The sequence below is a fragment of the Xenopus tropicalis genome, chromosome 7 (genome assembly GCF_000004195.4).
Source record: "Xenopus tropicalis strain Nigerian chromosome 7, UCB_Xtro_10.0, whole genome shotgun sequence".
In the NCBI taxonomy this organism is placed as follows: domain Eukaryota; kingdom Metazoa; phylum Chordata; class Amphibia; order Anura; family Pipidae; genus Xenopus; species Xenopus tropicalis.
Window position 1 is genome coordinate 130,865,300 of NC_030683.2, and position 14,176 is coordinate 130,879,475.

Below are 14,176 nucleotides of genomic sequence, written 5' to 3' on the forward strand. Positions count from 1 at the left end.
CCCCCATTTGTCTCTCTACTCCCCGAACCCCCTTTCCCTCTCTCCTTCTGTCTCTCATCCCTCTCCTTTCCTTTTCTATTCCCCCCCCCCAACTGTTTGGCCTTACTCCCCCCATCCTCCTCTTCTCCCCCTTCTATATTTCCCTCTCCCCCCATTTGTCTCTCTACTCCCCGAACCCCCTTTCCTTCCCCTCTCTCCTTCTGTCTCTCATCCCCTCTCCTTTCCTTTTCTATTCCCCCCCCCCAACTGTTTGGCCTTACTCCCCCCCATCCTCCCTCTTCTCCCCCCTTCTATATTTCCCTCTCCCCCCATTTGTCTCTCTACTCCCCGAACCCCCTTTCCCTTCCCCTCTCTCCTTCTGTCTCTCATCCCCTCTCCTTTCCTTTTCTATTCCCCCCCCCCCAACTGTTTGGCCTTACTCCCCCCCCATCCTCCCTCTTCTCCCCCCTTCTATATTTCCCTCTCCCCCCATTTGTCTCTCTACTCCCCGAACCCCCTTTCCCTTCCCCTCTCTCCTTCTGTCTCTCATCCCCTCTCCTTTCCTTTTCTATTCCCCCCCCCCAACTGTTTGGCCTTACTCCCCCCCATCCTCCCTCTTCTCCCCCCTTCTATATTTCCCTCTCCCCCCATTTGTCTCTCTACTCCCCGAACCCCCTTTCCCTTCCCCTCTCTCCTTCTGTCTCTCATCCCCTCTCCTTTCCTTTTCTATTCCCCCCCCCCAACTGTTTGGCCTTACTCCCCCCCATCCTCCCTCTTCTCCCCCCTTCTATATTTCCCCTCTCCCCCCATTTGTCTCTCTACTCCCCGAACCCCCTTTCCCTTCCCCTCTCTCCTTCTGTCTCTCATCCCCTCTCCTTTCCTTTCTCTTTATATTTCTATATAAAACGCTAACGATTCAGCCATAATGACACCTGGACGCTGCCCCCCCCCCCCCCCCCCAGCCGATTGCTGCCGATACAGAACAAAGGGAAGATTAGAATAGGGGTAATTATGGGAACATGGAGGTATAATGACCCCACTGGAATCTGCAAGAATCGAGACAATGGGGAAAACCGTGATCTTTCCCCCTAAATCCCATTTCTGCCCCCCCAGCCCGCCGGCGACACAATGGCAAAAACAGAACCATTCGGACCCCTCACTGGGAGAAAGTGAAGCCGCAGCCGGTCGCTCGGTTCCCCAATCAGAGGGAAGAATGAGCCGAACGGACAAAGACTTTGCATTTCCCTTTGTGCCGCGGCCAAGTGGTGAATCTCATTCCCGGCGCTCGGAGCGTCGCACTTATCTCTCTCTCTGCGGCCAATTAGCCGCCGCGCCTCCCGCCACAATCAATGAGAAATTCTATTTCTTTTCTGTCCCTTCCACGTGCCAGAAATACCCTTCTCTGTCTCCCACTCGTGTTTGATGGATTTGCTTGTAGTTTGTGCCCCGGAGCCGCTACTTATCCTTTAATTCCGAGTAACAATAGGAACAAGTTTATTGGCTGCGCTTGTGCCGCTCGGAGCCGAATGTGGGAGCCGGGGGTGGGGGCTGGGGTGCACCCTGTGCTTACTATACACTGGCACCCACACCTCAGCTTTTATCCCTGGAAACTGGGCCACCGGCACCATATTTTCTACAAAGAGAGGGGGAAGGAGTGATTCATTGGGGGTGGGGAGGAAAGGGGATCTCACCATCAGCATTGGAAGGGGTTCCTTACTGTAAGGGCAGTCAGGTTATGGGGTTCCCTACCAAGAGAGGGGGAATGAGTGATACATTGGGGGTGGGGAGGAAAGAGGATCTCACCATCAGCATAGGAAGGGGTTCCTTACTGTAAGGCAGTCAGGTTATGGGGTTCCCTACCCAGAGAGGGGGAATGAGTGATACATTGGGGGTGGGGAGGAAAGGGGATCTCACCATCAGCATAGGAAGGGGTTCCTTACTGTAAGGGCAGTCAGGTTATGGGGTTCCCTACCCAGAGAGGGGGAATGAGTGATACATTGGGGGTGGGGAGGAAAGAGGATCTCACCATCAGCATAGGAAGGGGTTCCTTACTGTAAGGGCAGTCAGGTTATGGGGTTCCCTACCCAGAGAGGGGGAATGAGTGATACATTGGGGGTGGGGAGGAAAGGGGATCTCACCATCAGCACAGGAAGGGGTTCCTTACTGTAAGGGCAGTCAGGTTATGGGGTTCCCTACCAAGAGAGGGGGAATGAGTGATACATTGGGGGTGGGGAGGAAAGGAGATCTCACCATCAGCATAGGAAGGGGTTCCTTACTGTAAGGGCAGTCAGGTTATGGGTTCCCTACCAAGAGAGGGGGAATGAGTGATACATTGGGGGTGGGGAGGAAAGGAGATCTCACCATCAGCATAGGAAGGGGTTCCTTACTGTAAGGGCAGTCAGGTTATGGGGTTCCCTACCAAGAGAGGGGGAATGAGTGATACATTGGGGGTGGGGAGGAAAGGAGATCTCACCATCAGCATAGGAAGGGGTTCCTTACTGTAAGGGCAGTCAGGTTATGGGGTTCCCTACCAAGAGGGGGGAATGAGTGATACATTGGGGGTGGGGAGGAAAGGAGATCTCACCATCAGCATAGGAAGGGGTTCCTTACTGTAAGGGCAGTCAGGTTATGGGATTCCCTACCAAGAGATGAAAGGGGATCTCACCATCAGCATAGGAAGGGGTTCCTTACTGTAAGGGCAGTCAGGTTATGGGGTTCCCTACCAAGAGAGGGGGAATGAGTGATACATTGGGGGTGGGGAGGAAAGGAGATCTCACCATCAGCATAGGAAGGGGTTCCTTACTGTAAGGGCAGTCAGGTTATGGGGTTCCCTACCCAGAGAGGGGGAATGAGTGATACATTGGGGGTGGGGAGGAAAGGAGATCTCACCATCAGCATAGGAAGGGGTTCCTTACTGTAAGGGCAGTCAGGTTATGGGGTTCCCTACCAAGAGAGGGGGAATGAGTGATACATTGGGGGTGGGGAGGAAAGGGGATCTCACCATCAGCATAGGAAGGGGTTCCTTACTGTAAGGGCAGTCAGGTTATGGGGTTCCCCTGCTGCCAGTGGAGAGGTTGAACCCGTAGGACACAGCCGCTATTTCAGACTGACAGTTACTATAAGAGACAGGCAGTGTCTCTCTCCGAGACTACAGGAAGAGGCAGCACAGGGTGCGGGGAGGATAATCGGTGCCTGTTTGCTGTTTGCCCGTTAGACGCCGATGCAGTTGGTCCATTAGCTCAGATCTCACTCGCCCTTCACTGCTGATTGTCGCTCAGAACCACTGACCCAATCCCATCATTATCCCCGGGAGTCGCACAGTGGGGGGCACTTGCCTTTGCGCAGGGACCGGGGAGCGGCGTCCGAATAAAGAGCCCGAGTCACGAATGTCACCAAGTCCCCAGAGTCCCCAGGGGAAGATGCCCCCCAAGTCCAATGCATTTTGCTCAGCGGCCAATGGGACTGCCGGCCCCTCCCATCTGGACTAAGTACTAGTAGAGACTAGCTGAGCTTTCTTATCTGATTCCCTCTTGTTTAATCAGTCACAGGTGTCTCCAGGCAGCAGGGCTGTAAATATAAATCAGTTGGTAGATAAAGGGTAACTTGACCCAACTGGCCCTATACATCATAGGGCTTTGCTTTCAAGCCCAGGTAGAGTCTATTTATTCTGGGGAGATAAATATGGGGGGGACACGGACGGATGAATCCAAGGTTATTCCATTCCCAATGGCCCCCTGTTTGTCATTCCGGTTCCGACTCGCTGCACCTCAATGCGCTTTGGCTTCTTTGCTGCTCAATGTATCCGGCTGCCCACGGCCCAGTGGGGCCCAATGACACGACAGCTGGCAAATCGTATGAGATCAACCCCTGACCATATATCACCTGAGTAGCCGTAAGGATATCATCTCTCATATCATTGGCCCCCAGGGGCCCGGCCCTGTCAGGATGAAGCAGGTTCCTCCCCAAACACCGAAATCTCAACCAGTTGCCGGAAAAGCAGAAAAAAAAATCAAAAAGAAAGAGTTTCAGTAGGAAAAGTATTGATCCGAACGAGGGGGATTGGCCCCCGGCGCCCCAGAAGGGCCCCCACTCTTTTATTTCTAACCCACGGGGCTTCTGTTTCATGATTTCACTTTTATATACTATTTATTTTATCATCTTCCTCTTCCTCAACATCAAGGAGTTTCCCCAGACGGACAACACACAGAATGGCCAATCACAGGCTCCGCTGCAGAACCGGCTGGGAATCCGGGGTCCAGTGGTACCATAAGCATGAAAGGGGGGACAGTGGGGAGGGACATAGAGGGGCTACGGTGGGGGGGGGGGGATTGGGGGGTGAAAGCTTTAAAGTGCCTAAGGCAATAAATGCAATGAGTGTAACATTCTATCCCATTGTGATCATTCTATCCCCTCCCTGCCCTGTGATACAATGCAACAATAGGATAGAATGTTACAATATCATCACTTTGTCCTTCCCCTATAGTCTGTTATCTGTTCCCTGACCCGGAAACCCTGAATATCAGAACCGAATAGATTTAGCCGTACAGATCGGTATTCGGGGTTCTAAGAGGGCAAATGGCAAATGCCCCCTCCCCCAGAATGCATCTGGGCTCCATTACCAGAAGAGCCTGGTTAAACTTCCCAGTGAAATTGGGTTCCACTGGGGCAAATCTAAGGCACAGACACACAATGCCAGATGAACTGAACCCAGAATCCTTTGCACTACATTGAAACTGCCCCAGTGCCGGAGGTGCCAGTTGCACACACTGCATCGGGATTGGCTGTCTGAGTCCGTATCTGACTCCCGGTGAGTAATATTTATAGGCAGGAATCATCTCTACTGTCACGGACCCATGTTATCTACACAGTGTGTGACTTCCCCAAGTGCGGGGCCCCAGCAGACTGGAAATGTGGCTCCAAGGTCAACATCTGGAGCACAAAGGTGGGGCCCATAGAGACACAAATCTACAGTCTGATGCAGTCTAAGGGAATTTTACTGTCTCCATCTTGCCCTTCTGTCTCCATCTTGCCCCACTGTCTCCATCTTGCCCTTCTGTCTCCATCTTGCCCCACTGTCTCCATCTTGTCCTACTGTCTCCATCTCACCCTACTGTCCCCATCTTGCCCTACTGTCTCCATCTTGCCCTACTGTCTCCATCTTGTCCTACTGTCTCCATCTTGCCCTACTGTCTCCATCTTGTCCTACTGTCTCCATCTTGCCCTACTGTCTCCATCTTGTCCTACTGTCTCCATCTTGTCCTACTGTCTCCATCTTGTCCTACTGTCTCCATCTTGCCCTACTGTCTCCATCTTGTCCTACTGTCTCCATCTTGCCCTACTGACTCCATCTTGTCCTACTGTCTCCATCTTGCCCTTCTGTCTCCATCTTGTCCTACTGTCTCCATCTTGTCCTACTGTCCCCATCTTACCCTACTGTCTCCATCTTGTCCTACTGTCTCCATCTTGCCCTTCTGTCTCCATCTTGTCCTACTGTCTCCATCTTGTCCTACTGTCTCCCTCTTGTCCTACTGTCTCCATCTTGCCCTACTGACTCCATCTTGTCCTACTGTCTCCATCTTGCCCCACTGTCTCCATCTTGTCCTACTGTCCCCATCTTACCCTACTGTCTCCATCTTGCCCTACTGTCTCCATCTTGTCTTACTGTCTCGTTCTCGTCCTACTGTCTCCATCTTGCCCTACTGTCTCCATCTTGCTCTACTGTCTCAATCTCGTCCTACTGATCCATCTTGCCCTACTGTCTCAATCTTGCCCTACTGTCTCCATCTCGTCTTACTATTGCCCTAATGCCCCTCTGCCTAAGGTTAGTGCCACTGACCCCCGGAGGCACAAGCCAATGGGGCAGATACAGATACAATAGGGCTGCGGCCTTTATGGGGCAGGATATAGGGACGGGGAGTGGGGGGCCCCTGGGGGGCGGCGGCCGAGTACAACAGATAATAATTCTTATTGGACAGAGCTTTGTTTTATTGTTATAAGAGCAATAGAAGTGAGTGCAGAGTCAGCGGTGCCCCCCCTCCCCCCCCCGGCGCAGACTGCTGATACGGCAAAGAGCCCAATGAGCCCCGTACCGGGATCCGCCGGCGGCAGCGCCACAATCTCACCGCTGATACATTTCCTCCTATAAATTAATGTGTCATTTACACACGGAATAAAGCAGATTTATTTCCCTTGTATCAATTATTATAGAGCAGGAAAAGCTCATTGCTCCGTTCCTGTGGGTTTCTGGGTCTCCAGTCCAATCAGGCGCAGAATAGAGGAATGATAAATAACTACCGGCTGTCTGACTGCGCCGGGGCCCTCGGTAACTGCAACTTTGCTGGGGCCCATTATTTATATATTACTGACCCCCCGTGAGCTGCGCCTCCCCCACAGCTGAATAGATTGTGCAGCATTGATACAATTCCATATACAACTGTCTCTATCTGTCCCTGTCTGGAACAGTGACTGTCTCTCTGGGTAGGGAACCCCATAACCTGACTGCCCTTACAGTAAGGAACCCCTTCCTATGCTGATGGTGAGATCCCCTTTCCCCCCCACCCCCAATGTATCACTCATTCCCCCTCTCTTGGTAGGGAATCCCATAACCTGACTGCCCTTACAGTAAGGAACCCCTTCCTATACTGATGGTGAGATCTCCTTTCCTCCCCACCCCGAATGAATCACTCATTCCCCCTCTCTTGGTAGGGGACCCCATAACCTGACTGCCCTTCCAGTAAGGAACCCCTTCCTATGCTGATGGTGAGATCTCCTTTCCTCCCCACCCCCAATGAATCACTCATTCCCCCTCTCTTGGTAGGGAATCCCATAACCTGACTGCCCTTACAGTAAGGAACCCCTTCCTATGCTGATGGTGAGATCTCCTTTCCTCCCCACCCCGAATGAATCACTCATTCCCCCTCTCTTGGTAGGGAACCCCATAACCTGACTGCCCTTACAGTAAGGAACCCCTTCCTATGCTGATGGTGAGATCCCCTTTCCTCCCCACCCCGAATGTATCACTCATTCCCCCTCTCTTGGTAGGGAACCCCATAACCTGAATGCGCACCCCTGCCTCAGGTTTTCCATTTTATACATGTTTGATTTGACGTTTGGATGTAACACAGATCCCTACAGGCTCATGTGTAAATGTAACTGCTATGAGAAGCAGTGCTTTCTGGTTCTGACTCTTGAACCAATGTAGCAGAAGTCAGTTCCCCTCCAGGCCTGGCAGTCAGCTGGATTATGCTACATTGTTTCTGGAGATGGAAATGTTTTTTTTCTCTTCTTCTCTACCTGTCCTACTCTTCAGCCTAAAGGGGAAAGAGTGGTTGCTAAGGGTAGTGACCCTGGCAACCAAAATGCTTATTGAAGCTAAATGGTACTGTCATTATGATTTTATCTTTCCACTAAGCAAACAACAAAGACCAGTGGAAGATTGTATCTAGATCCTACTTATGGGAAAATAAAAGGATTATTGACTGGGAAGTTTGGGGTCCATAGGCAGACATTGTCTCTAGGGCCCCAGAGGGTGAGGAAACAGCTGGATGTATTGAGCGCTGGGGGCGGAGCTTGTTATCAGCGGTTTCCTGAGCAGAACTAAAGTTCCCTAACAAATAATGAAAAGCAGATTCATAGCCCAGAAAATGTCATTCACGCTAATAATAACTGTAAGCTCATCAGCCGAGTGCTGTCACTCAACCAATCAACTTTGCGTTATATTGCGTATTTCTGTGCCTGCACCCAAAGTGCCACATTTACACCTAACTCCTCCCCTATCACCCAAGCTCCTCCTCCCCTCTCCTGTAGGTCTGTGGGGATGTAAATGTAGGACAGTGTGTATAGTAAGGCAAGGGGGTGCCAGGGGAAGGGGCTGTAACTGTGGGACAGTGTGTATAGTAAGGCAAGGGGGTGCCAGGGGAAGGGCCGGTAACTGTAGGGCAGTGTGTATAGTAAGGCAAGGGGGTGAAAGGCGAAGGGGCTGTAACTAGGGCAGTGTGTATAGTAAGGCAAGGTGGTGAAAGGCAAAGGGGCAGTAACTAGGGCAGTGTGTATAGTAAGGCAAGGGGGTGTCAGGGGAAGGGGCTGTAACTGTGGGACAGTGTGTATAGTAAGGCAAGGGGGTGCCAGGGGAAGGGGCTGTAACTGGGGGACAGTGTGTATAGTAAGGCAAGGGGGTGCCAGGGGAAGGGGCTGTAACTGTGGGACAGTGTGTATAGTAAGGCAAGGGGGTGCCAGGGGAAGGGGCTGTTACTGTGGGACAGTGTGTATAGTAAGGCAAGGGGGTGCCAGGGGAAGGGGCTGTAACTGGGGGACAGTGTGTATAGTAAGGCAAGGGGGTGCAAGGGGAGGTAACTGAAGGACAGTGTGTATAGTAAGGCAAGGGGGTGCCAGGGGAAGGGGCTGTTACTGTGGGACAGTGTGTATAGTAAGGCAAGGGGGTGCCAGGGGAAGGGGCTGTAACTGGGGGACAGTGTGTATAGTAAGGCAAGGGGGTGCAAGGGGAGGTAACTGTAGGACAGTGTGTATAGTAAGGCAAGGGGGTGCCAGGGGAAGGGGCTGTTACTGTGGGACAGTGTGTATAGTAAGGCAAGGGGGTGCCAGGGGAAGGGGCTGTTACTGTGGGACAGTGTGTATAGTAAGGCAAGGGGGTGCCAGGGGAAGGGGCTGTAACTGGGGGACAGTGTGTATAGTAAGGCAAGGGGGTGCCAGGGGAAGGGGCTGTTACTGTGGGACAGTGTGTATAGTAAGGCAAGGGGGTGCCAGGGGAAGGGGAGGTAACTATAGGGCAGAGTGTATCCATCTCTGTCTGTGTCGGTCTGTCCATCCCTCCTGCTGTTTGTACTCCCAGCAGGAATGTACCGGTTTCTAAATATCTTCATTTAAATGTAAATTTGGCCTTTCCCATTCATTCCAATCGAGCGCAATTGCTGCAGAATTATCCTGCGCTGCGGCTTTAATGCAACATTTCCCTTCATTTCCCCTTATCCTTCAGTAAATGCGATCTCCTGCCTCCTCCCTGTGTCTGTACCCCCTAATGTCTCTCCCCAGCTGCCCCTCCAACCCACACATCCCTGTATTATAAGGGATAATGTACCCCCTACTGTAAATGATAAGGATATTAGCACTCACTGAGGGGTTCTGTGCCCCCCATATAAAGGCACAAGGCTGCAGGCTGAGTTATACAGGGAACTCTGAGTATCACTCATGTATTATAAGGGATACTGTACCCCCTACTGTAAATGATAAGGATATTAGCAGTCACTGAGGGGTTCTGTGCCCCCCATATAAAGGCACAAGGCTGCAGGCTGAGTTATACAGGGAACTCTGAGTATCACTCATGTATTATAAGGGATACTGTACCCCCTACTGTAAATGATAAGGATATTAGCAGTCACTGAGGGGTTCTGTGCCCCCCATATAAAGGCACAAGGCTGCAGGCTGAGTTATACAGGGAACTCTGAGTATCACTCATGTATTATAAGGGATAATGTACCCCCTACTGTAAATGATAAGGATATTAGCAGTCACTGAGGGGTTCTGTGCCCCCCATATAAAGGCACAAGGCTGCAGGCTGAGTTATATAGGGAACTCTGAGTATCACTCATGTATTATAAGGGATAATGTACCCCCTACTGTAAATGATAAGGATATTAGCAGTCACTGAGGGGTTCTGTGCCCCCCATATAAAGGCACAAGGCTGCAGGCTGAGTTATACAGGGAACTCTGAGTATCACTCATGTATTATAAGGGATAATGTACCCCCTACTGTAAATGATAAGGATATTAGCAGTCACTGAGGGGTTCTGTGCCCCCCATATAAAGGCACAAGGCTGCAGGCTGAGTTATACAGGGAACTCTGAGTATCACTCATGTATTATAAGGGTTAATGTACCCCCTACTGTAAATTATAAGGATATTAGCAGTCACTGAGGGGTTCTGTGCCCCCCATATAAAGGCACAAGGCTGCAGGCTGAGTTATACAGGGAACTCTGAGTATCACTCATGTATTATAAGGGATAATGTACCCCCTACTGTAAATGATAAGGATATTAGCAGTCACTGAGGGGTTCTGTGCCCATATAAAGGCACAGTCATTACCGATGACACCCCAGAGTTCATGGATAAGGAGACAGAATACAGCCTATAAATAGTATATGTGTATTATAAGGATATTGTCTTTGGCATTTGGGAAGGAGGACTGGATAGAAAGGGTAAGTTATCCCTGTATAACTATACATTGCACTGTACATGGCAGAGGCCAGGCCGACGCCCCCTTACACTCAATGCGTTGGCGGCAGCGGCGGCGGGGGGGGCGGGACATAAAAGCAAATTTATTATCTCGTGCAAACACGCGCAGAAAATTAGAGCTGTTCTTAAGCACCGGCGCCGGCGCAGCCTCTCAGCTTATCTAATAAAGTCACAAAAATGACACGGAGCGGCGATGGCTCCGGAGAATGGAATAAGTGTATTTTTATCTTTGAAATGATAACATTTGCCTTCCAACAGCCGATCGGCTTTGTGTCCCCCCAGGATCCGCACGAAAATTACTTTTATCTCATCCTCCCTTTCATCTACGCTCCCCCCCCCCATTTAACTCTCCCCCCCCCCCCCCCATACAGCCCTGCACCCTCTCCCACTCACACCCAGGGGGTCTCTGACCTTGGAAAACTATCGATTTAATGGTAATAATCATAAAACAGCATATTCACCCCCCCATTGTAAGCAGCAGTCCTGCCCTGCTTTATGGCTGAGATTCTAGCTATCTGTATAACAGAGCATTCTGTCACAGTGGCACAGATCCTATCTGATCCCCCCATTGTAAGCAGCAGCCCTGCCCTGCTTTATGGCTGAGATTCTAGCTATCTGTATAACAGAGCATTCTGTCACAGTGGCACAGATCCTATCTGATCCCCCCCATTGTAAGCAGCAGTCCTGCCCTGCTTTATGGCTGAGATTCTAGCTATCTGTATAACAGAGCATTCTGTCACAGTGGCACAGATCCTATCTGATCCCCCCATTGTAAGCAGCAGTCCTGCCCTGCTTTATGGCTGAGATTCTAGCTATCTGTATAACAGAGCATTCTGTCACAGTGGCACAGATCCTATCTGATCCCCCCATTGTAAGCAGCAGTCCTGCCCTGCTTTATGGCTGAGATTCTAGCTATCTGTATAGCAGAGCACTCTGTCTCCATTTTGCCCTACTGCCTCCACCTTGCCCTACTGCCTCCATTTTGCCCTACTGCCTCCATTTTGTCCTACTGTCTCCATCTTGCCCTACTGTCTCCATCTTGCCCTACTGCCTCCATCTTGCCCTACTGTCTCCATCTTGCCCTACTGTCTCCACCTTGCCCTACTGTCTCCATCTTGCCCTACTGCCTCCACCTTGCCCTACTGTCTCCATCTTGCCCTACTGCCTAAATCTTGCCCTACTGTCTCCATCTTGCCCTACTGTCTCCATCTTGCCCTACTGCCTCCACCTTGCCCTACTGCCTCCATCTTGCCCTACTGCCTCCATTTTGCCCTACTGCCTCCATCTTGCCCTACGGCATCCATCTTGCCCTACTGTCTCCATCTTGCCCTACTGTCTCCATCTTGTCCTTCTGTCTCCATCTTGCCCTACTGTCTCCATCTTGCCCTACTGCCTCCATTTTGCCCTACTGCCTCCATCTTGCCCTATGGACTCCATCTTGCCCTACTGTCTCCATCTTGCCCTACTGTCTCCATCTTGTTCCACTGTCTCCATCTTGCCCTACTGTCTCCATCTTGCCCTACTGCCTCCATTTTGTCCTACTGTCTCCATCTTGCCCTACTGTCTCCATCTTGCCCTACTGTCTCCATCTTGCCTTACTGTCTCCATCTTGCCCTACTGTCTCCATCTTGTCCTACTGTCTCCATCTTGCCCTACTGTCTCCATCTTGCCTTACTGTCTCCATCTTGCCCTACTGTCCCCATCTTGCCCTACTGTCTCCATCTTGCCCTACTGTCTCCTTCTTGTCCTACTGTCTCCATCTTGCCCTACTGCCTCCATCTTGCCCTACTGTCTCCATCTTGCCCTACTGCCTCCATCTTGCCCTACTGTCTCCATCTTGTCCTACTGTCTCCATCTTGCCCTACTGCCTCCATCTTGCCCTACTGCCTCCATCTTGCCCTATGGACTCCATCTTGCCCTACTGTCTCCATCTTGCCCTACTGTCTCCATCTTGCCCTACTGCCTCCATCTTGCCCTACTGCCTCCATCTTGCCCTACTGTCTCCATCTTGCCCTACTGTCTCCATCTTGCCCTACTGTCTCCATCTTGCCCTACTGTCTCTGTCTTGTTCTACTGTCTCCATCTTGCCCTACTGTCTCTGTCTTGTTCTACTGTCTCCATCTTGTCCTACTGTCTCCATCTTGCCCTACTGTCTCTGTCTTGTTCTACTGTCTCCATCTTGCCCTACTGTCTCCATCTTGCCCTACTGCCTCCATCTTGCCCTACTGCCTCCATCTTGCCCTATGGACTCCATCTTGCCCTACTGTCTCCATCTTGCCCTACTGTCTCCATCTTGTTCCACTGTCTCCATTTTGCCCTACTGTCTCCATCTTGCCCTACTGCCTCCATTTTGTCCTACTGTCTCCATCTTGCCCTACTGTCTCCATCTTGCCTTACTGTCTCCATCTTGCCCTACTGTCCCCATCTTGTCCTACTGTCTCCATCTTGTCCTATAATCTCCATCTTGCCCTACTGTCTCCATCTTGCCCTACTGCCTCCATCTTGCACTACTGTCTCCATCTTGTCCTACTGTCTCCATCTTGCCCTACTGCCTCCATCTTGCCCTACTGTCTCCATCTTGCCCTACTGTCTCCATCTTGCCCTACTGTCTCCACCTTGCCCTACTGTCTCTGTCTTGTTCTACTGTCTCCATCTTGCCCTACTGTCTCTGTCTTGTTCTACTGTCTCCATCTTGTCCTACTGTCTCCATCTTGCCCTACTGCCTCCATCTTGCCCTACTGTCTCCATCTTGCCCTACTGTCTCCATCTTGCCCTACTGTCTCCACCTTGCCCTACTGTCTCTGTCTTGTTCTACTGTCTCCATCTTGCCCTACTGTCTCTGTCTTGTTCTACTGTCTCCATCTTGCCCTACTGTCTCCATCTTGCCCTACTGTCTCCATCTTGCCCTACTGTCTCCATCTTGCCCTACTGTCTCCATCTTGCCCTACTGTCTCCATCTTGCCCTACTGTCTCCATCTCGCCCTACCGTCTCCATCTTGCCCTACTGTCTCCATCTCGCCCTACTGTCTTTATATCACTATACTCTCTCCTCAAATATCTTTTCACTTTTTCCACCCTGAATTGCTGTTATGTTTGGGGCCTGAACAATTGCCCCCCTTGTGTAACCCCTAGGCAGTTCTACATGGATCTGTACCCAGGGGCTCTGAGCGAATACCATACACACAATAAATATCACTGATAGATTTTAATCAGTTTTTCAGCGTTGGTCACTTTGTGGCCAGGGGGCCAGAGCCAAACGGCTACAGGGAACCAATTACTGCTCCATTTATACTCAGGGCTGAGTACCTACCCGCAGGCTACACTGCCCGGCATTATTTATGTGTGTAATTATATCTCTCATAACCACCAGAATATGTCGGCCATTCGATTTCCCAGAATCCTCTCGGATACCAACTACTGCCTTCCCACGTGGGAGAGCTTGGGCCGGAGTGGGGCCCCGGGTCCATATCTTACCGTACGGTCGACTGGTACAGAAGGTCCTCGCGCTTGCGGTAATTCTCCATGTGGGAGTAGTTAGTGGAGAACATGGCATCAAAAGTGAAGATCTTTTGCTTGATGGTGCCCCCATCTGTAACCTGCGGAGAGACCACAGACAGTTTGTATAACCAACATGGCAGCACCAACTAACACTCCCATGATCCTCACCCAACCATAACAGCTGCTCTTAAAGGGGAAGGTCACCTTTAGGTATCTCAGTACATCTGAGTAGCACCCACAGAGACCCCTGGCATCCCCCACCAATATCATGGAGGATTCCCCGGTTTGCCTGACCCCACGGAAATCCTATGTTAATGGAATATAATCCTGCCTCAGGGCAAGCAAAGGGTTATAGTTACTGGATATTAGATATGTGTAGGGTTTACTTTCCCTGAATAATTATGGATAATCCTCTGTATGGATGGAGGGGCCCCCACTGACCTCTCCTCCC

At 51.1% G+C, this 14,176-nt stretch overlaps 1 protein-coding gene across 1 annotated transcript in view; it reads right to left on the reverse strand.

Moving 5' to 3' along the window:
* Nucleotides 1-14,176, reverse strand: part of igsf21 (immunoglobin superfamily member 21) — a 256,988-nt gene that overhangs the window by 127,201 nt on the left and 115,611 nt on the right. The window contains 1 exon segment of the mRNA NM_001078772.2: nt 13,702-13,823. Coding sequence (NP_001072240.2) covers nt 13,702-13,823 — 122 coding nt within the window.